This window comes from Oryzias melastigma, linkage group LG17, assembly GCF_002922805.2.
Source record: "Oryzias melastigma strain HK-1 linkage group LG17, ASM292280v2, whole genome shotgun sequence".
Taxonomy (NCBI): domain Eukaryota; kingdom Metazoa; phylum Chordata; class Actinopteri; order Beloniformes; family Adrianichthyidae; genus Oryzias; species Oryzias melastigma.
In genome coordinates, this window is record NC_050528.1 from 25408114 (window position 1) to 25433202 (window position 25089).

Sequence of the window (25089 nt, forward strand, 5' to 3'; positions counted from 1 at the left end):
GAAGAACAAAATGTTTTGTACATTTTTTTCAGACTTTAAGTTTGTTAAGGTCAAATGTGTTTAAGTTATGGTGGTACGGTATTTATGTTTCTCTCCACAAACCAGGGACCCACTGCAGAGGCCAGTACATGTTGAGTGATTATTAAAAATAAAATACACACAACCTTCTAACAGCAACCCTTTGAAAGGTTAGCAAAATGCCACATATCTAGCCTATAATTAATCACAGCAAGTATTTTGTGCTGAAGTGTTCTAACCTCCCCTTGATAAGAGGGAACACACAGGACCCAGCGTTAGTCCTTGAATAAATGCCTGACAAGAGGAACTCTGCGGACACACAAACACCCCCTCTCGCGGTGGCACCTCCAGTTCTCCCGAATCCTCTCCCACAGACGCATTTTCCCCTTTACTTCCTCTTTAATGCCTCCCTGTTTTCGGATGAGATAAGACGCTGTTTCAGATGAGAACTGAATACAATCAAAGACTTTTGCATAAACAAAAAGGAGTAGGGGGAAAACATGGAGGACCTAAAGCTTAATTCTGTAAATACGTGCCTAACGCCCTGAAAAACTTGTGTTGGAGTAATCAAAGAGTCGGAATTCATTAAAAATGACAGGTGGGCCTGCTGAGATAATGAATGAATTAGCCGGGTCAGATGATTGCGGTGTTATGCTGACTTCCAGATCCACTCATCTCCACAACTGAAGCATACAACATTGCATTTCACTGACAAACTATTTTAATAAATTCCCATTATTCTGAGGACCAGAGGGTATCACGTCCCAATCCCAGAGCTAAAACATAATTCAGAAAGGTTATTAAAATAATTGAACTTACAGGCATTAGGGGAGGTGCAGCTTCATGCCTCTTTTATTGGCTGGTAGGGCTCATTAAATCTCCTAAATGTATTTGTTCTGTTTTTCTTTTCTTTTTCAGAATAACTGCAGCAAGAAGGAGTTGTCATATTTTAGACTTTTATTCTGATTGAAAGAGTTTGCCGATTTCCAGCTCATTAATTTCACCAATAATAAAGTAAAATGTCAGGCATACAAACCATAAAATGCATTTTTTTCTAAACTGAGATCACTTTTTAGAATTGTCTTTTAATTGTTGTAGTTTAGGCACCTTTTATTTTGAACTTTTATGAAGGGATTGTGTCATTTGCATCCACTTAAAGCATGAAATGAGGAATGCATTGAAAGCTGTGGATGGGTGGGTGGGTCCAACAGCACTCCCCTGTGGTGACATTGTGTAATTACAGATGCAATCAGATGATGTGATTATGTATCTTTTGCATTAATATACACGCATAAAACACATGGCATAAAAGTGGTTTATGTTGTTGCAGTTTGCACCATATAAGCTCTGCAGATAATCTAAGTTGTTTTCCAGAGGTTTCTTTGCGCATATGCCACATATGTCTTAATGTATCAGGGATGAGTGCCAGGTTATATAACAGGATCGCTCTGCACAGGTTCATCAAATAGTTGTTTCTTAAACAAAAACAAAAAAAAAAACAGAAAAAAGATTTCATACATTGTTTGAGTAAAGGAGTTTAAAATGTGAGCCGTGAAGGTTTAACGAGACCAAAATTATTTTATTAGTTTGGTAAAAATGAGAAAAACAACATGCACAAAGGCTTTTACAGAAAGGCAATCTCAACTGTGAGAAGTACTAGTTGTTATTCTGAGGGGCTTGGCTGCTACTGGAAGGAGGAGCTGCGATTTGAATTTTACATGAGCTTTTTTTTTAATTCTCAATTTTATTTGTAACTGCATTGAAGACAATAAAGCAAAAAAACATTACATGGCGACCGAATGAAACACAGAGCAACAAAGCCACTCTCATTGCTTTATCTGAAATTTCGTTTGTACCTCGTCCTACGCACGAGGCAATAAATTGCTCCTGATTAGATCTGCAGTGATCAATGCCAAACCTGCAATAGGACACTTTTATGGCTGTTTCAGAGGAGAGAAAACTGCTTTAAACTCAACGCGGACCTGGAAATCCATCATCATCTATCACAGTAAAAGTACAGCAGGTCTCTATGAAGGCACCAGGTGCATAACAACACTGGCATCTATTAGGAAGTGTGTCTTTAGACAGATAAAATTTAAATGAGACACGTCCTCATTTTCTAACTTAAAGAAAACATTGTTTTTGTTTTAGCTGCTAAATGTTTGATCTTGTAAGTAAGAGAAAAAGTCCTCATTTTTTTATTGAAATGCTCTGCGTGGAACACTTTTCATTCTGTAAGTGTGCATCAGTGTTAGATTTTTTTTCTTTGAGATAAATTACAGGTCGTATACTGTTTTCCAGAGCTTTCCATCTACTCCTGATGCTTCAAACAGCTGCCTGCTAATGACAAAGATTTTCATCTTAGCTGGGGAAGTTCAAGGTCTTTAGAGCTGAAAGGTAGCCAAGAGAGACTTTGTTTGTTTCAAAAAAGTCTCCTTCCAATAATTAAAGGAATTAAAGGTTTGACTTTTGCTAAACAGACAAGTTGTTGTCTTCAGCCTCTGTCTGTCTGTCTGTCTTTACACAGACTTTTATTTTGCACTTCTTTCTTTCTGTCACATCTTGTTTTCCAAGCCAGTTAAGTTGTCTGAAGAGGGGTTGAGTTCTTTATGTCTCAGTTGCTCCTAATTCTTTGGAGAATGGCAAATCATGTATATAGTCCCATTTACCCATTCACACACTCATTCACACACTAATGGTGGCTCCACTGCTGAACACGGGTGCCAATCTCTACCCACCAAGAGCGATCTAGGGTTCAGTATCTTGAAACTTCATCACATGAGTCAGCAAATAGGGAACTGAGGCTGTGATTTTCTAATCAGACATCGACCTTGGTAAAGTCCACAATGCTTTGGTGTAAAGCTGTATATATAAAGCTGTATATATTACATTCAGTGTTATGGTTACATACTAATGTAATCAGTGTCTGAGACAGACTGGCGACCTGTCCAGGGTGTACCCCGCCTTCGCCCATCAGTAGCCAGGATAGGCTCCGGCACCCCCGCGACCCCGAAGGGGAAGAAGCGGTCAGGAAAATGGATGGATGGATGGATGTAACCAGTGTAGCACTGTTCTAAAAGTGGAACCTTCTACTTGCAAGCAGGAGACCTTTCTGTTCCCCAGTCATCTTCAGAACTCGATGAATTTCACTTGGGGTGACAGTGTTGCTGGAGCCTATCCTAGCTACTGTTGGGCATAGGTGAGCAGGTTGCCAGTCTGTAGCAAGACCGCACAACCACAACAAAAGTTTGTTTTTTTGCCCAGAATTATTTCTTGAATGCCTGATTCCAAACTTAAGGTACAAAGTGGATGCAAAAGTAACGTTTGACCATCAGATCAGTGGCCAAACCCAATTTTATTTTTTTTTTAAGACAAATTGACATTCCCAAGTCAGTTTTATCTAGAGAACAACTTAACAGGGTAAATCTATTTCAATTACATCTATTACACAGCTCCAGGGTAAAAAAAAAAAAAAGAGAAACCACATTTTTACTTTGGCTTTTGACACTTTCACATGTTGATTTCAGTGGATCTTTTGTGTTTTATGTCATAAAAAAAAAAAAAACATTCAATTTTTTTATTTAAATTTAATCTAGTTAATGTTTTTGTTAACACTTAAAACACAAGAAAACAATGAAAAAACAATTAAATGCAGTGCAGGGAGAGGCATAAACCCAGAAGGCTTTTTAAAGGCACCCCCTTTATGTATTTCAAAAATATAGATTGTACATAGGAGAAAATAATAAAACCAGAGAAAAGTCACAAGTTTAAAATGAGTTTGACAGTAAATAAAAACCAATAGCAATAAAATACAGTTGATGTGACCTACAAAGTGATGCAATTGCAATAGATGTATTTTTAAAAAGTATGTGTTAAATAAGGAATACAACGAGTAAGACATAACAGTTAATAAAAAAGTTAAAGGCTTTTTTAAGTCGTCTTTTGCAACACTTTCAATAAATGGAGGTGTTATTACTTGTAAAAAGTCATTTTGTCACAAACGGGCAGACAGCTGGCTTCACGTGTTGCAGGTTTATTAATTCAAAGCTAAATCAGGTTCAGACAGGTAGAGATCAATCACAAGTATGGGGGCATCAAAGAAGAGACTAGAGTTGTCAGAGTCCGGGCAAGGGTCAGGGCAGGCGGCAGGCAGTGAGAAATAAAGCAGGGTCGGAAACAGAAGATCAGATCCAGATAGAAATGCTTGGTAATGCATGCAGGGTGGCACAAACAATACATCATAATAGCTATGTTCAAATTCCCTCCCACACAATATACAGTGCACTATATAGTGCACTATATTGTGCGTTCGCCATTTTCTGAAACCTTCAACACTCTTGCAGCGCCTCCAGGTGGCTGAAGACGGGGCAACTTCCTGTTTCCGTCAGAAGTGCTTTGGAGAATGAAGTGAGTGCTCGGGTCGTTCCTGCTCTGAGACCGTGTTTCATTTTCCAGACACCACGTTCTTTTTGTTATTGTGGTCGCTGCACTCGGGACCCGTAACACTAGCGTGATCGATGCTCACTACTTTAGCGAAGATTGACCACAATGCATTGCGGTCGAACATTTTCGAACAAAAAAAACATGTTTAAATGTAATTATTGAATAAACCATCCATATTTACACCATCAGAACACAGTGGAGTCATAAATAAAGATTGTGAAATGTTTGTATTGATTCAGTTTTGACTTTGTGAAATCAGTGACGTAGAAAAGTAGTTAACATTGTGTCCGAATTGCATTTAAAATCCAGGGGACCATATAGTCCCATACTATATAGTCTTTTAGTGGCTAGGGGTTAGGGAGGGAATTTGGACAAAACCAATAAGTGAGGTTCTGCGCACTGCTTAAGTGTCCTGTGGGTGATCCAGGAACTGTGTGCTGGGGCTGCTGGGAGATGAAGTGCAGTCAGTATTCTGGAGATGGCTCCCGTCAGTGATCAGAGAGGGAGACAGAGCACTGATATACAGCAGAAGCGCTCTGTCTGTATATATATATATATATATATATATATATATATATATATATATATGTATGTGCAGTATGTACGGTCTATATTTTCTTTGAGTTATTTTTATTGCTAATATTAATTCCCTTTGATATAACAATGTGAATCCTATTATGTTTTCCTCTCACTCATTTTACTGTACCCTGTGCCCTTTGTGCCTGTGTGGGGGGTATTAAAGAGCTTTACTAATAGGGTTTGACTGGTTGAGCATGCCTGTGTCAAGTCTCCAATTCACCTTTTGGATTACTTAGTGACCGTCTCCGCTCCACTAAGTTCACCGTTGCTTCTGGGCTGGAGTCTTTCCCAGCTGTCAGTGGGGGAAACACCCCAGACGGATCAGCAGTCAATCACAGGGCCAAACACAGAGGTTAGCCAGACGGTGACGCATGTTTGGAGCCACTCCAAGCATCCTTTTATTCACTTCAAAGCAGGAAGCAGCCGAGTGGGTCTTTATCAAACTTTATTCGATGTAGTGAAATTGCACACAGATCCGGTACAACCACTGCCGGTTATCTTCTGGAGCGTACTCCAACAAAAACAAATAAAAATGAATTCTGGGCTTTTAGGAAGCATCATCGTTCAACGTTTGGCTCCTGTGATCTATAGACGTTTTACATTAAGCCTTGTCATCCAGGAGTTCTGTCTTCTGTTTATATCACAGCTGAAAGATCGGTTAAGCTTTCAGCAGGAATTTACAGCACAATATATGCTGTGCAGCTCCTTTGCCTGCGGCATCTCCCATCAATCTGAGCGTTTTTATTCTAATGCAGAAAATGGAGCAAAAACCCATTAAAACTCCCTAAAGCGCGCTCGTACAGTGTTAAATATTGACACAAGCTCACCTCGCACGTCCAAATGGTGTGAGCTTTTACAGGCGTCGGCTTCAGGCTCCGCCATTCATCAAAAAGTTTCACAAAGTCAACCAGAGTCAGGTCAGAAAAGCTGCCGATTTAAAGAGATATCGGTCACTTCAACACAACTCTTGGCGTTGATGAGGGAAGGGTGGAGAGGAGTCACTGGTGGGAAGGATGGCAAGGGCGAATGGAGGAGTGGTCAAGGGATGGTGAAAATTGAAATAGTACTGGGTGGGGTATATATATATATAAAAGGGGGGTTGGCTAATTTGAGAGCAGAGGGTTAAAAGGTCAATTAGAGAAACGGGGTTAATGGTTGAGCCCACAGCTGGCTACTAAAATCAGTAGTAGGTGATACAGAGACGGGTGACAGCGATAAATATAGGATGACAGGCCATCAGCATAGTTACCCATACCCCCCCCCCACACACTTTCTCCCAACGGATGATGCTGTCGAAAGGGTCAGTCAGACCGTCCAATGTCAGCTTCACACTCACACGCATCCCAACTGATGTGCTGTTGATGGAAGTGAAGAGTTTGAGGAGATGTTAGAGTAAATCCAAGGTGAGAAAACACTACGCAGAAAAAAAAGAAGAGGCTTTGTTTTCTGTTACTGAAGATGGCCTCTAGAGCTAACAAGGATGAGGCTCCATCAATCAGCCGAGGTAAACTTATTTTTGGGACATCAGACACTTCAAGGTTGAAGAAATGATTAAACACGATGTTTCACAGACGACTGGTGGAGAATGGGTACTGCATTCTGATGGTTGAAGGCCGTTGTACAGCCTAGGGAGGTCGACTCCTGATCAGAAGATTGCGGGTTCGATTCCCGCCTTGCCTGCCCTTATGTCAAAGTGTCCTTGGGCACGACGCTGAATGTGTGTGAGACTGGGTGAATAGGTCTGTGACTTTGGGCCTTCAAGGAAAGTAGAAACGTGCTATATATGTATATACCATTTAAAATGTATGAATAGTAAAAATTACATTACCTACAACTTTTCCATCAAACAAAATAAAAAAAAATATAAAAATGTCTTAAATTATCATCTTGTGGCTACAAATAAGAAAAAAGTTTAAAAAAAGTCTGAAGCAGAAAAAATAAAATATTTCCTAACTAAAAAGACAGCAATCAATCAGATGCCAAGTGAGAAAGAAACGCATACGACAATAAAAATGAAGAATGGCTTATGCAATAAATCCAGAACTAAATCCACTTCTCCGCTTTCTTCTTTGGTTAAATGCAAAATGGCGAGTAATTCAAACAAAAATAAAGTGCAGCTATCGCCTACGGCCTGAAGAAGTTAGCATTTAGTAGCGTGAGCTTTGACCATCCAATCAGAGGCGAATATGTCATCATCCACCCTGATGAAGCTACAGAGACTCAAATTCTGATTGGTTGTATATGGCTATGGCTTAATCAGCAGTGTGTTTTTTTTATGGAAAATCACCCACAAAATCGGAAGTTGAAGGTGGAAGCATTGATTGTAAGAGTGTAAGGCAGATTTTCATGAACCTAGCAACAAGTGAGGGCTAAAATTTGATTGGTCGGAAATGTTCATGTGAAAAATTTTCACCTGACTACATTTCAGCTGTGAAAGAAGATGACAGAACCTTTGGAATGATCTAAAATATATTTTTGGACAAATGTATATAAAAGAAAACATTTCTCTTTGACTTAGATACTTCTTTTAGATCATTTTAGGCCTCCACTGAAGGCTTTGCAGGCCCTGACGCTAACCAAAAGCACCCGAAATGCAAGTTTTTCAGCAAATTCTGTAGATGGTCTTGGAGCAGCATTTGTAGTCAGGCGGCGGCAGTCAAATATTTACACGCCGTGCGGCAGCCACAGAGGTTTTAAGAAAAAGTTAAAATTTTAATGCTACCTGATAACTTTTGACACCGAGCATATTTTAAGGTCACACGATGGCAGTCTAATGATGGGCAGGTGCCAGTGTGAAAATTGACTGATAGGAGGGTCTCCAAGGTCCTCAAAATTGTGCTGATTGGCCAATTTCAGACTGCCACCCACCAGCTCCTGCACTGCCGTCCCACTGCCACTTCCGATTTCTAACAATGCCCTTGACAAAAGCACCAAATTGTGGCTGATTGGGCCATGTTGTCAAAAAAAAAATGTAAATTTGTAAAGGGACGAGATTATAATGTGTGCTCAAAATCTGAGTTGCAAATAGCCAGTGGTGCAGAGTTGCCTACTTTTTATATGGAGACATTTACACATTGTCCAACCAGAGCTGCTGCTAGCCGGTGATCCGGTTGCCATCTTCTAGCTATCGCCTGATTTCATGGTGTCCTCTCCTACGCTTGATGGTCACCTGACTGCCGCCGTCTACATTCATAACCACGCCAACAATTTTCAAGGAAATCGGGCAGCAGATTGAGATCTTGTAGAGCTGTGACAGTTGTATTTGTGACCGTAGGTAGCATCTAAGGAAGAAAATGCTTTTCCTGGAATGAACACAAAAATGGCTGATACAGTGACCCTGAGTGCAGAGGAGGATGCAGAGAGTGTAGATGCACAAACACAGATCCAACAGGGTAGTAGGCGCTTCAGAATGCAGGGATTTGAGCTGTCACCTACGCCTATAAGGTAAGAGCTCTGTCACAGTACACAAAGATGCAGCCAAATCTGATTTCTGTTTTCCTCTTTAATCCAGCGGTGCCCGGCTGGAGGCTGCTAACATTAAAATGGATTAATAAACCACTCAAGGAAAATAAGCACTTACACTTTTGGTGTGCTGCATACACTTTTAATGGCTATGTGAATGGATTTTTCATGGAAAAGAAAGAGACAGGTCAAACGGAGCACTTTTTGTCAATAAAGTTTAGACTAATGCCTGCAGACAGAAAATGTGCTTCCAATAAAAACAAATTGCTGCGCTTTATATCTTTTCTGCCATCAAGCCGCTTGAGGCAGGCAATAATGACTTTATTTGGCTGTTAACTAAACTATTTTATAGGTTTTTGTATTAGTTGGTGCATAAATTATACAGTTTTTTTTTGCTATATTTAAAAAAATGAAATTTTAGAGCTCAAACAAACAGCTTTAGGGTGAAACAAAATGTATGAATCTGATGTAAACCTTTTTGTAAATTGATCTGAAAGCTTTGAAAATGACTCAACCATTGTATTATTATTATTATTGTATCTGTTAGAGAAAATCAATAAGAAAATTTGGATGATAGGATAGAATAGAGAATGCCTCAATTAAAAGCTTTTCCATCTATCTGATGCATTTTCTAAATGTTTTCTAATATTTTGTACTCTTCTTTCATAGAAAAAGGGAAATTTTCTCCAGGCTCTCAGGTTTCCTCCCACAGTCCAAAATTACGTTTCATTGATTGATTGGTTATTATAATTTGTCCTTCAGTGTGTCATTGTATGACCCTGCAATGGGGTACCCTCCCTTCACCTAACGGTAGCTAAGATAAGCTCCAGCAACCTGTGACTCCAAAAGAGATTCAGAAAATGCAGAGATGGGATTTTAAATCAACTTGACCATCATCTGAATAAAAAGAAAATCTAGTCTGAAAAGTTACTGCTGAAGTTAAGAAGTTTGAGCTTCTCTAGTCGAGGGGTTGCTTTGGCATCGTTTTCCCCCACATGTCACTGTTATTCCTTCAGATAAAGGATTTGAATCCTGTTTGCATAGTTCTGAAACGAGCTTTAGCATATGATAACACGCTCATTCTGTTTTCTGAGAAATGTTTACGTTCTTCAAAACTTGTAATTTCTGTTCTTGACACGTCCCTGCTTTGCCTTTCTGACTTCAGAGATTTTCCAGGAGGAAGTTGTCAGAAATACCTGATATTTAACATATGTCTGCAAAAGTTTAATAAAGAAAAACATAAAATGAAATGAAATAACTATTGCATACTACAAACGTTATCAAAACCACTTTAAGTGTAGAGAAACAATGGTCAGAGATTCCTAAAGCTGATTTTATTGTGATAAATTAGAGGCAAAAATAAAAAATTCTCTGCACCCTAACATGGAAGCATGGTGGAGGCAGCATCATGCTCTGGGGACTTTTTCATCAACAACAAGGAGAAAGTTGGTGAAAAAAAATCTTCGTCCAGAATATCTTATTTTTCTTTGCCTTTGGTTAAACTGTAACTTAGGTAGAATAACTTATTTTTATAACATAAAAAACATTGTAAATCCACAGATCTTACATGTTGAAATCATTCTTGTCAATCTGATTAGAATCCAGATTATTAATGTTACTTTTAAGGTTGGGGTTAGATTATCAGTTTTGAGCTTTTACGAAATGAACTCAGAGACGGGGAAATAAATCATCTGAAAAGCCGCAGGTTGATTCTGAGACGCAGAACACAAACTGAAAGGAAGGTTTTAATCATGATTACCAAGTTTGTGACTTCGGTGCTTTACAGCCTTGGATGGCAAACTCTATGAGAACAAATGCTGCAGCACTGCTACATTACAGCAGTAAAGCTGATGCAGCATGTAGAAAAAGCTTCAGCTGAAGGCTCTATTTGTTGTGCCAGGACTAAGTGAATATAAAAAGATAAGCAAGCATTGAATATATATATGGGGGGGAAAAAAATCAATGCTTAGGACCTGGAAATGTTCACTAGATACTTAGATCTTACATCTCATCACTGCAGATGAGCACACATCTGAAGTGATATTAGACTTAGTAATTATTTTGATTTGGAAGGTCATGTAACTTAAAAATAACAATATATCAGTGCAAAGAGACAAACAGCTCCAGGTTACTGAAAGAAAGCTTGTGGTGGATGTCAGATGATTTATGGAAATGTTGGAAATCATCTCAGACAGAAAGTTTCTTAACCCCTCCCCAAAAAAGTTAAAGGAGCTTTAAAAAAGTGGAAAGAAAATATTTCAACTGAATAAATTTCCATAGAAAGTTCTGAAAGCATCCAAGTGCCAAAGACTGAGGCACTCTGATGGGGTAATTGTGCAAAATACTCTAAAGGTATTATGTAAAAATGCGTAATTCCAGCTTTGAGCATCTTCATCTGCATGTCAAAAAGGAAAAGGTGTAACCATGATAAAAAAAAAAAAAAAATGTACTTGCCTGAAAGTTCAGTTATTATATTGCATATGCTTAAGAAGTTTTAATAGTATCAACCTTCCAGTGGAAACACCAGCAAAGATCAGCCACTGAAATGGGCAGAAGCAAGAATCTGGAACTGCTTGGATTAAATAAAGAAACGTCTATGGAGTGCAGGCTGTGGTTCAATTTTATCCAACAAATTACCTTTAAAATGAGTAACATTTCAAATGTGCACTGAAGGTTTTAATGCCTGCCATCGCAGCAAGTTTGCACCATCGAGGCGTTTGAAAATGTTACTCACTGTCTCCATCTTGTGGCCGCAAAAATGAACTTTTTTTTTTTAAAGTATGAAAGAAAACTATTTCCTCACTTAAAAGGTAACAGTCAATCAGATACCAAGTGAGAAAGAAATGCATACGGTAATAAAAGGCAGCAGCTGTGTTATAGCATTTATTCACATATTTTATGGAATACAAAGCCTCCAGACCCCCCATCCCTCTCCCCCTTCCCTAAAAGAAGAGTGCACTTCTGATCTGATGGAAACTATTCAAAGGTTCAAAAAGAAGAGAGACCAAAATAAAAAAAAAAGATATTTTTAAGCTGGAGTGTACAACTGTAATCAAACAGGATGCTGGAAAAATAGTTGACAACCATTTTGTGGCTGAAGTCAGTTGATAAAAATGCTGCAGTAAGACCAGCTGTTTAACCTAAGTGGGAGAGAAGAAGTGATTCCTTCTGTTAAAAAAAAAGTTTTTAATATGATTCAAGTTTGACAATAACTTAACTTTTATTTTTTTGCTTTTTTTTGAACAAAAAGTTAGTGAAAGGAATGTAATATTTCTAATATTTTCACAAAAAACTAATGGGCAAGCAAAAAAAAAAAAAAAAAACAGCGGCGCCTGGCAGACGCTCCCAAAAATGGCGTGAAAAACTCTGTAGTGCACTAACACAACTTTAAGTGAATTTGCGTCACTGGAAAAAAGGAAAAAAAATATCACCAAGTAAAAACCAAAAATTTGTAGTCTCTCAATTTCTTTAGATTTTTTTTCTCTTTTACGTGAAAAAAACAAAAAACAAAGCAGGCTTGAAAACTATTGGATGGCAAAACAATTTACAAGTAATATGCAAAGTAACTGAAGTATCACTGCAATGAATCCAGACATTTCTATGCATGACAGATATATCAAAAGTTTTGAGAGTAAACAAGCATGTCCTACCCCCCCAACCCCCCCTTCAAAGAACGTTCACACAGATTATAAGATGGTTTTAGGTCTTACTGAATCTCTTTCTCACCACTACACATAAAAACACACCTGAAAACAACTTGAGTCAATATATTAGACAGAATCCGAGCGTCGTGGATTCAGAAGGTGCCGTTTGTAAAGAGCCTCAGGTCCTCTGTGTCCGCCTGGTGACAGCAGATGTACTGTCAGGCTGGCCTTTTCGGAAAAAGGCGGTTAATGTGGTGGAGAGGGGATTAAAATCGAGAAGAAAAAAAAATAAAATGACTTGTTGGTTGCGAAAGCAAAGAGAATAAAATGCTCTGCAGCAGCCTGCTGTCCGTGTTTTATTCTTCTTCTGCTTGTTGATTTCCTCTGACCATGCAAAACCTTCTCTTCGTAGGTCCTCAAACCATGTAGGAGTTCTGATTCTTCAGTTTGTCCAGTTCTTTGCTTTGCTGCCTCAGAAACAGGATCCTGTCGGAAAGAAAGGAGCAGAGGCTCTTAGTCTGGGGTGTCGAGCTCAATCACTCAGGGGTCCAAAACCCAAAACACACTTTAGGATTTTGTAATAACGTAATCCCCGTCTGTCACTGGACTGCAATTGCATGACCTTAAAATATGCCTCACATCCACCAACAAAAGCCAACTTTTGGAGAAAAACTGTCAAGTCACCATACAATTTTAACTTTTTCTTAAAACCTCTGCAGCATATAAAAATGCAGATGTATGGCCACCTGATGAATGTGGTCACCACAGGGTGATATTTTGGGATATGCGACCATAGAAGTTCTTCTTACCCCTCCAATTGTAGGGACATTTGGAGAGGTAGGGGTGTCTAAAATTGTTTTTTTAAGGACTAACTCTCACTGCGGAGGGATACAGAGTACCGCCGCGTCGTGCTGTGCCATGGAGCAGAAGCGTTTTTCCTTCATGTGGGTGTGTTCTAAAGTAGAAAAGTTTACATTTAAACGTAAGTAATGACTTTTTTAAGTTTAAAACCGATGTTATGTATTTCTGAGCGCTAGCAGCTTCGTGCTAATGTAGCTGACCGGTGACTATTGATGACATCATTGAGTGGGAGTGACGTCAAAATTTGAAGACACGCTACGTCTGAATTCCTCCACTACTCACTATAGTGTGTTAGCTATTTTGTAGTGCTGTCCTAATCTAGAATTCTAAAATCGAGTAACCTTGAAATTTCCCAGAAGTCTTTGCTAAAATCCAATAATTGCTCACTAAATTAGCAAATATAGACCACAATGCACTGCGGTTAAACAACTTTTGGAAAATAATAAATGGTTAAATGTAATTTTTTTAAAGAAACTATTTACATTTTCAGTATCAGAACACAGTGGATTCATAATTACACATTGTAAATTGTTTGTATTGATTGGATTTTCCCTTTTGAAATCAGTGATGTCATAACTGGTGTTCAGAAAAAAAGAAAAAAGTAGTGAGTATGGTGTACGAAATGCTTTTAAAATCCAGGGGACAAGATAGTCCTGCAGTGTATAGTTTTTTAATAGTTAGGGATCAGGGTGGGAATTCAGACATAGCCACTATTTTTCCATAACTCTCCATTTGGGGGGCTAAATGTAGGAGGGATAGAGGAGAAATTCACGTCAGTGTGTATCAGCAGCTGGTTGGGAGGCGGGGTTTAGCTGTAGTCTCACCTCTGTTCCCTCAGCGTGGCCTGAATTTCACACACTCTGACCAGGGAGCGCAGGTTTTTCATTTCCGTGCAGATCTCAGACATGTACAGGCTGCCCATGTTGTGGAAGTCCTCGCGCAGCCGAGCCGCCTGGTGGAAAAGTTCGGTTCAAAAATGTTTTCTTTAAAATCGACTTTAAACAAACAAACAAAAAAAAAAAGGTGTGTATTGTACCTGCTTTTCAGTGTTCTCTGAAGGCCACCCTTGGATGTGTTTGATGAGGTTTTCATCAAAGTGAGCAGCCAGGGAGGGAGTGAAGGAGCCGGGAGCCTCTAGTTGAGCGTGGCTGCTGCTGGACGCCACGAGAGGCAATGCACCACTCGATACACTAGATCCCGAGCACAGAAGCTCCTGGCTGCTGGAATGAAACAAACTCATGCTAAACTGCATTTATACGAAATGCTAACATGTCAAAAAGTGATCATTTCAACAAAGACAGATCCTTTTAAGGTGTTAATCAAAGGGGAGTGGATTTTGGCAGTGGAAGCTACCTTCTCTGCTGCAGAGTTCTGGGGTCTTCGGGACGCTTTTCTGTTGTCTGGGATAAAGTAGCTGCTCCTTGTTTTCCTGAAGACATACTGCCCTAAAAGAAAGGAGAACAGATGCCAGAGAGAGGAGAAAAATGTGAGTCAAAACAAAGCAGCTCAGACACGCGGTAGAAAAACCACAGAGATAAAGCATCCTGAAGCAGAGCAGACATAACAATAGAAAGAGAAAAAAAAAGAGGTGATTTATGGGCACCAGCAAGCACACCTTTGTCCCTCCGACTCACCCTGGTTTGTGTGGATGTGATGCTGGAGGCGTGCATGCCCAGAAGGGGCTTCTGGGTGTTTTGGGGTACGCCATTGCGGGGTGAAAGGTACGGCCGTGGTGACGACGAATCGGTCGTCAGAGAGACCGGGGATGGACTCGAATGCTGAGCTAAAAACAAAAGAAACAGATGCTCATGATTATGCAGACACAAGCCGTCACGCGGTACCAGCTAGTTTTTATGTTTAAACCATCTGTGCAGAACACGACACAAAACCCCAGAGAGGCATTACCACGGGCAAAAACAGCAAGAAAGACAGTCTGATAGGACTGAAACATTCTAGAGATTGCAATTTTGATTTAAAAGTGAAAACAAAGATTCAAAAACATGAGGAATGTGATTATTGGAGGAAAGCAGCCGGTGCAACAACGCTGTACCTTGATTGGTCTGCTGAGCGGCGGCGAGCAGAGCAGTGACGTTGAAAGCGGGTCCAGCAGCGAGGAGCTTATGAAGCACAGACCGCAGGGAAGCTTGAGTGACAGCAGCTGTCAAGACTGCAGGAGACACACGCATGTTAGCGAGGAGGAGGAGAAAGCACATCCGTCAGGAGACCGGGGTCAGCCGCCACTCGAGGCGACTTTTGCTTATGTAATTCGCACGCGATAAAACCGGAAATCAAAAGGAGGAAGTGGAAGGTTAAACGGCAAGCGTGTCCTGAAAAAACAGGAAGGAATTCATTTCCAGGTGACTGTGTTGAGGTTAGGAGCTGCAGGGTAAACTCATCTATCATCAGAGGACGTCTGTGCATCACAATACAATCATTACTACCTTTGCAACATTTTAACACATTGGAAGAACTATCAATATCTGCAATTAAAATTCCAAAAATGATTATTTTTTACTTTTTATCAGCAAGAATCTAAAGTTTTAATCCATTTTTAAAACAAAAACCTCATTTGAAAGGAAAATGTTCTGATCGCTCTGCTTATATGAACTGTAGTAGACTCCTCTCCCGACTCACCCTCGTTCAGTTTGGCCACGTCCATGCTGCCGTTGTTCATCTGCAGCGTCGCCTGCAGCGCTGGCAGGAGCTGATGCAGCAGCGCCGGGTCCTGGAGCAGCGCAGACGACAGCACGGATGCAGAAGGCTGCCCTGAAGTGGAGGAGGAGGACGATGATGATGATGATGATGTGGTGTTGGAAGGCGCTGAACCTAAAGCGGCGGCAGAGTTTAAGCTCTGAGCAGAAGAGGAAGAGGAGGAGGAGGAGTGGCCGGAGCTGGAGGTGCTGGATTGTTCTCCTGCCGTCGACTCTGTGGAACGAGGATATTAGCGTGAAAAACACGAGGAAACAAGCGTGCGCGGCTCGTTTCTCGAGGCTTACTGGATGTGGCTTTGTCCTGCAAGGCCTCTTGTCTGTAATCCATGTCTTTCGGGAAACTGTTAGCTGCCATCTTGGTCGTGTCTTTCTGACGTTGTTCCCTAAAGCAAAAACAAATGGAAGTGATTAAGCAAACGAGACGAGGAGCTGCTCAAAGGTTGTTATTTGTGGATTATAAGAGGACATGTATAGCATCTGTGCGAGAAAACGGAGGAGCATCTTACCTCTCCAGCAGGTCCTTGGGCTTCTCCCACTGAGAGACCTCAGTCCTACAGTTGTAGTAGTACTTTTTCCCAGAAGAGCTAATGTGTTCAGTCCAGTCGTCTGCTGGGTCCTGGTGTTGAGACAGAAGAAAGAATCAAAGATATTATTTAAATGATGCCCTTTTGGACTGATTTTTAACATTATACTATCAACACTCAAGTCTTATAAAAGCAGATTGGTTTAAGTTTGTAATTATTCTCAGTTGTGCAGCTGTACGTGACAGTTTTCCATTTGTTGACCTGTCTTTAATTTAATCTGCCCTAAAACAGCTTTAATCTTTGTTCAGAACAGTGATGCATGTTAGCAATAATGTTAGTAGACTTTCAGCTTCTCAGAATACAGTCACATATGCCTAAACTCCACCGTGGTCTGACCTAAATGCAGTTTTCAGCAGATTTGGTAGGCGGCCGCCCGGTGGTATTTGTTTTTGGTCAGCAGCAGTTGATTTTTCCACGCTGCACGATGGCAGCCAAACTTTTAAGAAAAAGATCAAATTGAGCGCCGACCGGACTATTTCTTTTTACATCAGGCAGTGGCCGCCTGAGCAGATTTGGAGGTTGCGCGGCGGTAGGAAGGCAGCAGTGCAATAATTGACTGAAGGGAGGGTCTCCAGGGTCCCCCATATCATCTGATGATTGGACTGCCATCTCCCTGCCACCATCTGATTGTTAGAAAGCGTACGGTAGGAGTGCAGACACGGGCCGGGGTCCAGGTGACGACCTGACATAAATCAGCCGTGTGAGCTTAGGGTTAGAGCTACTGCCGGATGGCCGGCGATCTGGATCACGTGGCTGTAGCCCAACTTTTTTAATGACATCATCCCTGCCTGACTGATGTTCATTGGACTGTCACCGTCTACATTCATGACCACACCAACAAACTTAAAAAAATAAATAAATAAAAATATTGGAAGGCTGCAGCTAATCTTGAAGACTCTGCCTCCCCATCACGCGGTGGCAGTTGTAAATGTTACCGTAGCATTAGAGGGTTTTTTTTTTTTTTTTTATAAAGCTCATTGCGGTTATTCCAATTATTCTCACCAAGACCTCCATAATAAACCAAACAGAAGATCATTCAATCATCTTTTAATCTATCAGTGGCCTTTTAATCATGATTATCCAAGTTTTAGCCAACGTTAAAAAAAAAGTTTCAGGGACATAGTTTCTGTAGAGCAACAGGAGTTCATTAGAAATTCACTTCCGTGTTGTGACCGCGACTATCACTGCAGTGCGACTCTGCACCCCTGACTGAGAGCTCTATCCACTAGCTTACAGCCCCTCACACTCCCAACCTAACATTACTGGAACAACTAAAATGGTGAGCAGTGTTGGAGCTAACCAGTCACATAATTTAGAGCCAGATGTCAGCTTGAGGAAATGTTGACTAATATGGATCTGTTTGTCTAAAAGTGGATGCATGAGATTTGCACAGAGCAGAGAGTGCATTTTCTAGGTCAAAAACTCTTTTTTAAACTGTATTTTTTGTCTGCCCCTGATTCACAAAGGTCTCAATAAAGAAATACTGGGAAGTACAGTTTTAAGTTTTAATCTTAATTTTCTTTATGCGTTATGAAAAAAATGCAAGGAGAACATCCAAAACCACATTTTTCATCAGAGTGGCTCTTTAAGTTGTTTTAAATGTTTTAATTCCTCTTCTGTTTTATGTTTAAAAAATAAGACAAATCTAAGTTGTAACATGCTGCACACAAAAGTGAAAAGGAAAAAGTATTGATTCATTAACTGATCAATTCTGTGTTTCTGTTTGTAAAGAAAATGGGCTTTAGTGTTAAATGTAGAAATAAAACACTTTTTTTTAGAAACAAACTAAATTAACTTTGGATAGAAATTGTTAAAAAAAAATAGATCAACATTTGATGGAAATCGTATCAATTAGTAAACTTCTGAATCCAAACTGAATGGAATCAGGATGTTTGGCAGTGATACCCAGCTCTAGTTCGACAGCATTTACTGGGAAAAGCCAGGATTAAGTGTAAAAATGAACAGAAGTCTGGCGATAAAATAAATCATAGGTAAGTATAGTAAGTATTTTTATGAAACTTAAACCACATCCTGAAAGAAAACCGGATCTGGCTATAAACCAAATTAGAGCTTCAGCTGTGTGGATGATAGGTTGTACAGTTTACTCAAAGTGAAGAGGAAAAAATAGTGTTTAAAAGGTTTTCATGCTTATGGACACATTTAGGCAAAAATACCATCCAGAATTTTCCAACAGTGGTGTGCAATTTAGACAAATTATCAAATTATCGCGCCAGCCTGAAGCACCAAAAACATCTGAGCTGTGCAGATTTTTCAAAGCTGCATACTTTGAGGAATTTAGCAACAACACTGTGGAAATTCAAGCAATAGATCTGCATGAAGCTCTACATCCAAAAATCAAAAGTAGCATTCTGGCCCATTTCACAATAGACATAAAAAAGGCTCATCTGATGAACTGAAGTGATTTAAACATCAGAGAACACACGCCCTTACCCGGTCTGCAGGCTTGCTCTGAGCAGCATGAGGGTCGGCACCATGCTGGGAGCTGTTGTTATGGGAAGTCTCCTGAGGTGAGCCGCTGGTGCCTTCAGGAAAAAAAACCCTTTGTTTTAATAAATCAAATAATATCACCTCTTTATAAAGTCACAGCTAAAAAGCAGGAGACAAGATCCAAAATAAAATCTCCAGGAAGGGAACATCTTTGCTAGCAAGAAAGGCTACTAAAGAACTATTCATAGAACACTATCAGGAGAAAACATTTTTAAAAGCTAAGATATAAAAACCAGGACAAAATGGTAGATATCTTTCTTTTAATGAAAGAAAAACCTGCACCTAACAAAGCTAGGAATTGACAAAAGTAATAATATAATAGGGAGCATGAGGTGTATGGGACTACAGCCTTCCTTCCTGGATGTGACAGTATGAGGAAAAGTAATGACACACTGAAGACAGATAATATCAACGGCAACTAAAAAAGACAAAAATAACCTAAAAAAAAAGATATATTTGAGGTTGAGATGCATCAGTGTCAGATGGCCATCTGAGCCAACCTGGACTTCATGAGAGATAACCAAGAATGACATCACTGTTAAGAATATTCGACCACCGAAGAATTTCAGCTGAAAATGTCTACAAGGCATTTTTTTTATATTTAATCTCTAAACACTTCAGCTAAAACAGGACGTTTCGCAATCAAAACCACATGAGTGACCTGGAAATATGTCTCTGTGTCAGAGACTGATAACAGAATAGCAATTTGTAAATCCTGTGTGCTGAAATATCAAAAGGTGATGTATGTCCAAAGAGTTTTTCTAACGTTGGGGTTAGTATTTCACTTGAAGTCATAGCATTCTGAACTGTGTACTGATTACAAGAAGAGGACAACCAAAGTTTTCAAGCAACGATGCCAAGGCAAATAGAATTACAAGAGAGAGAATGGAATTTATCATTTTGGACGACCAACTGTTCTTGATTGTTGAGGATTTTTTATTTTGTATACTCAGCTTACTAAAGCTAGTAGGGGAGGCGTGTTTTCCTGAACCATATGATGAACTCTTTGCAAAGATATAAGACCTTGTTTTGCGATATTATAGATATGTTACCAGGTTTTAAATTGTTTTAATTTCTCTTTGATTTAAACTTTTCTCAAAATCAGCACAGTTGATAACATTATGTCTCATTAAGAGCCAAGGTCTAGAAATAAAGAAATAAGTCAAAATAATTTTGTTTTCATACTCTTGACAATAGAAAATTGGATTTAAGTCTAAAAAAAATTAATTGTTGATTCAATTTTAAACATGTTATTAAACATTTAATAAAAGTTGACAAATTAAAAAATTATTTTGGATTTATGTCTCAATAATAGATGACTGGCTCAGTGGGTTAGCTGCAGGGCTGCATCCATGCATCAATTCCCAGGGCATACCATTGCATTTAGTACAATGTGGGTTCTTAGGCAGAACAGTACATGCTGCTACCTAGTTTTGTTAATTTTACATTTTATGAGATCATATTTTTCTAAAATTAGTCTTTTTCACCTATTTTGCTAGTTTTTTGTCTGTGCAATCCATAAAAACTCAAAAAATGCAAGCCATTTTCTAAGAACTAACAAAAAAAATCTTTTTATTGGACTGTATAACATATTTATTAATTAATTATATCTAACGGCTAGCTTTTTTAGCTTATTTTTTCCTTTTGGAATGTTTGTTTAGAATTTCTTGTTTCTAGATTTTGACATTATCCTATTCAACTTCTTGTTAAGCAGAAATGACTGGCAGAATGGACATATTTTACTATTTTCAACTCATTTTCTTCTTTAAATTAGTGTTCTTTTTAATTTATAGGCTATATATATTTTTGCAGCGACTCACATGACATTTGTAAGCTTATATCTACAAAGTTCAGCTTTACCACAGATATGTGGTGTTCAGGTGCTAGCATCATCTGTATGCTTAATCCAATATGGATCAATGCAGGATTTAATATGAAGAAAGAATCTACTTTATGCATAGGAGTCTGTTGGGGGCACAGCTGCAGTCATTTCAGATGCACTCACCATCATGTAGCACAGTGAGCCATCTAAAGTGCACGCCAGTCAGTGACAACACAAGACATATGGCAACAGAAGAAAGCTAGCTAAAAGGAATAGAGTGCATGGCCCACACTACATTTAATCGTCAATGAGGGAGTGCTGACTCAGCACAGTGTAAAAAGATGTGCTAGTCATATACAAGACTGTTGGCCCCCTCAGCTGACATATTGCCACCTAAAATCTCAATTTGGAACACCAGTTAAATGATTCTAGCAAGATGTGAGGAGACAATGGGATTATTAGAAGGTAGAATGCCTCCTGGAGTAAAAGCACATCTTGGCTGCAAATGGCACCGATTTTGAACCCCCCACCACACTGACTTCACATCAATGGATCTTAAAAGAAGAGAATTCACTCTCTTCTTGTCCCCTTTAAAGTGAAAAGATTAGCTCATCAAATGCATTTGTGGCAGATGTTATTGTCTTATTCCAACACTAAAGCATTTGCTGAAACAGATCCCGAAGAGAGAGAGAGAAAAAAGCACTGAGTTGGCCAACTTGGAGTCTGACATCAACTCAGATCCCCCTCTCCCTATTTTCCAAATTATCAGTTTGAGTTCCAGTGACACCTTTAAAAAATTAAGCCCATAAGCCTTCTGTTTTATGTTAAAGACAATTAAGAAGAATGTATATTAAAATAAAGAGTATTAAGAAATAAAAGCTCTAAAATGCATGAAAAAATAAAATAAAGTTGATGCCAACACTAAATATTTCAGGCAACACAATACAAATCTATAAGCAAAATTGTATCACTAAGTGCAAACAAGGTTATGTGATGAAACATGCAGATTATTTTACCGTTAGAGCCAGGAAATGTGACTTTCTTCAATTATGCAACTGAGTTTTTATTTTTTGTAAAGTTATTAAAGAGTAATTAGAGATTAAACACTTATTTATGCTACCAAAATAAGTACCATTTATTCTACTTCTCCATTTTTCCAAATCTTGAATAAATTCCCACTTAAATACACTGCTAAAAAAACTAAAGGGGAAACCTGAACAGCTCAATGTTTCTCCAAGTCAATCACACTTCTGTGTAATCAAACTCTCCAATTAGGAAGAAACACTGACTGACAATTTCACAAGTTTTTGTTCAAGTGGAATAGACAATATGTATAAATAGGTGATGATCAAGACACCTCCAGTAAAGGAGTGGTGACCACAGACAACTTCTTCATCCTTATGTTTTCTGGATGATGTTTTTGGGCGCTTTTGAATGCCAACGGTATTGTCACTCCAGCGTTACCATGAGACAGTGGCTCAGGTAGAGGAACTCGTCCAGGATGGCACATCAATGCAAGCTGTGGCAAGTAGGCTTTCTGTGTCTGTCAGTGTCGTGTCCAGAGCATAGAGGCGCTACCAGGAGACGGGCTGGTACATCAGGAGATGTGGAGGAAGCTGTAGGAGGGCAACAGCCCTACATTAGGATCACTACCTCCTCCTTTATGCAAGGAGAAACAGGAGGAGCACTGCCAGAAACCTGCAAAATGACCTAAAGCAGGCCACAAATGTGCTCAAACTGTAAGAAATAAACTCCATGAGGGTGGTATGAGGGCCGACATCCACAGGTGGGAGTTGTGTGTACAGTCCAACACCGTGCAAGACGTTTGCTAGAGAACACCAAGACTGGCAAATTCTCCTCTAGTGGCTTGTTCACTTCACAGATGAAAGCAGGATCACACTGAGCACATGTGACAGTCTGGAGTCGCCACGGAAAACGATCTGCTACTGCAACATCGTCCAACAGGACCAGTTTAGCAGTGGGTCAGTTTTGGTTTGGGGTGGGATTTCTTTTGAGGGCCATACTACTCTCTATGAGCTCACCAGAGGTGGCTTGACCGCCATTAGGTACAGAGATGAGCCCTTGAGAGATCATATGCCGGTGTGATCGGCTGTGAGGTTCCTCCTAATAGAAGTCAATCCTAGACCTCATGTGCCTGCAGTGTGTCAGCAGTTTCTGCTAGACGAAGGTAATGGACTGGCCCGCCCGTTCTCCAGATCTGAATTCAACAGAGCACATCTGGGTCATCATGTCTCGGTCCATTTACCAACGTTAGGTTGCCCCACAGACTGTCTAGGAGTTGGCAAATGCTTTGATCCAGGTGTGGAAGGAGATCCCACAGGAGACCCATCTCATCACAATCATATTCAGGCTTCAGGAAGTCATATATGCATGTGAAGGCTCACAAACTTGATTTGTTTCAAAGACATTATATTGAAGTTGGATCAGCCTAAAGTGTTATTCCACATCCAGATGTCCGTAGGAAAAAAAAAAAAATCTAATTTCCATTCATAATTTTTATGTGGCTGTGTTGTCAGCACATGCAAATATGCAAAGAATAAAGCATTTCAAAAGAACATTTCATTTGTTCATGTATAGCATGTGTTTTCGTAGTGTTCCTTTTATTCTTTTGAGCAGAGTATAAATACTGTTTTACAGATTAGAATATGGAAAGATGCAAGAATACAACCTTACAGAAAAGTTGCCTCAAAACCCATTTGATATAAAAGCAAAAACTAGATTTTTATTCTGAATGTAGTGAAGTTACCTCGACCAAGCTTACCATTTTTTCCTCTAACATTGTGGGAAACTCGGGCCTTGCTATGTCCGGCATTGTCTGCGTGTCTACTGACGGGACTTTCATCTGACCGTCGCAGCACCTTGTAAGGAGGGATGGGATCCGATAAGCCGTCCCGCACCTTGTCATAGCGGTACAAGCTGCTGGACTGACTCTTTGGCTGGGATTTATGGGCCTGGAAAGGAAAACACAAAAGATGGGTGAAAATCTTTCATGAATTCAAACTGAATGGAATCAGGGTTCTTGGCAGTGATCCTCAGCTCTAGTTCCACTGCATTTCTCACAATCCACTGTAGGAATTGAACTTGAGCAGTCGGACTCGTTTTCTCAAAAAACAAGATTTGGAGTTTCTACAAAGTAGCATTTAACAACAAAACTACAGCAGAGCTCAAGCATGTGTTACCTGAGAAAAAATATACATTTATATTATATATATGTGTGTGTTTCATGTGATACATAAGATTACTTCAAACAGACCTATATGGATTCTAGAAGTGAGCTCTTTTTAAAAAGATGCTTCTTTAGCCACAACTACGGTCATTTTCTTTTAGTTTAGCAGAGTGTAAATACAAAAGCTTGATAAAAAGACTGTGTGATGACTTAGTTTTGGATGGACTGACTCTTTGGCTGGAATTTGTGGTCCTAGAAAGTATTGCACAAAAATAATTATTATTATTTTTTTTTTTTTAGATATTTCAGTGATTATCATAGTTCAAGTAATATTAAAATAACTCAACATGAATTGTAGTTTTGTACAGGCAAATATTTTGGGGGAATTTAAGGTAGAATCCTGTTAAAAGCTTATTTATAGTATGTTTTCATGAAATGTACATGTTTTTAATAACATTGAGTAGAACCTAGTTTTAATGGGACCCCAGTGAAGCTTAATAAGGGGTAATATTTATACCTGATAGGGTTGTGAATCCCTTCTGTCGTTGAACCTGTGGAGATAAAAACAAAATGAATTCAATGTAATTTAACAGTAGAGCATTTCCCCTTTAGCAGAAGTGAGTAAAGTTAGCACCGTTAGCACGACTTGCTATTATAGCTAATAGCCGATACTTTTAGTAGAAACTTCAAATTAATAATATCAAGTAAAAATTTTGTCGAAACAAGTCACCACCTAAATGCGATATGTATCACTTTAGCGCTAGCTAACGTTAGCTACAACCCGGAACCTAAGCTAACTAGCAGCGACATGCTAACTGCTACGAGGAGCAGCCGGCCTTTCCGATCAAACATTTGCGTTCCGCTTCCGAACCCGTAATCTGGTTTTAAGGCTAGTACTCGATTTACCCATCGCTGACTCTTGCTGGTTTCCTTGCATACATCACCATCAAGGCCGTGGTGATGAGTATACGTGTGTGAGGGGGAACCGTGGCCTCCTGTCTGTCTGCTTGCTTTCAGTTCTTTTTTTTCCTTCTGCTTCCTGGTCAGGGCTTAGTTTATCCTATAAACCTGAAAGCTGAGAAACTCTAACTGAGCCCCAGAACTGCATAGCGGGTGGTCTTTGCTAAAAGCCACCCTCAGTGCATCATCTGACATGTAGTTAAGGTATATGATCTCGGCTCGGGCGATGGTAGCTCAGCGGATGCAGCAGGAAGCGGTGAAGCCGGAGCCAAACGTCAAGTTCAGAGTGTAAAATCAACTTCCGGTTTGA

General features: G+C 39.6%; 1 protein-coding gene across 2 annotated transcripts; it reads right to left on the reverse strand.

The window, feature by feature from the left end:
* Positions 1–11372: 11372 nt before the first annotated feature.
* Positions 11373–25057, reverse strand: LOC112147483 (WW domain-containing adapter protein with coiled-coil). 2 transcript variants are annotated; one of them, XM_024273924.1, is made up of 13 exons: positions 24726–25057; positions 24337–24370; positions 23415–23604; positions 18754–18845; positions 16225–16334; positions 16004–16101; positions 15642–15932; positions 15058–15174; positions 14642–14790; positions 14361–14452; positions 14044–14224; positions 13832–13959; positions 11373–12632 (listed from the first exon to the last, which is right to left on the reverse strand). In XM_024273924.1, exons 1-13 carry the CDS (start codon positions 24764–24766, stop codon positions 12563–12565), a joined length of 1593 nt encoding a protein of 530 aa, XP_024129692.1. In that variant the 5' UTR covers positions 24767–25057; the 3' UTR covers positions 11373–12562. The 2 variants fall into 2 exon arrangements, with proteins under 2 accessions (XP_024129692.1, XP_024129691.1); XM_024273923.1 differs by having other exon boundaries at positions 14044–14227.
* Positions 25058–25089: the final 32 nt, after the last annotated feature.

Bases quoted from the DNA above. Each gene is read 5' to 3' on its own strand.
- LOC112147483 (XM_024273923.1), bottom strand. From the start codon at position 24,766: ATGGTGATGTATGCAAGGAAACCAGCAAGAGTCAGCGATGG. The intron at 14,453-14,641 runs GTGAGTCGGAGG...CCTTTCTTTTAG, and splicing joins TCACATCCACACAAACCAGG to GGCAGTATGTCTTCAGGAAA. The intron at 12,633-13,831 runs GTGAGACTACAG...TCTTTCCGACAG, and splicing joins GCCACGCTGAGGGAACAGAG to GATCCTGTTTCTGAGGCAGC.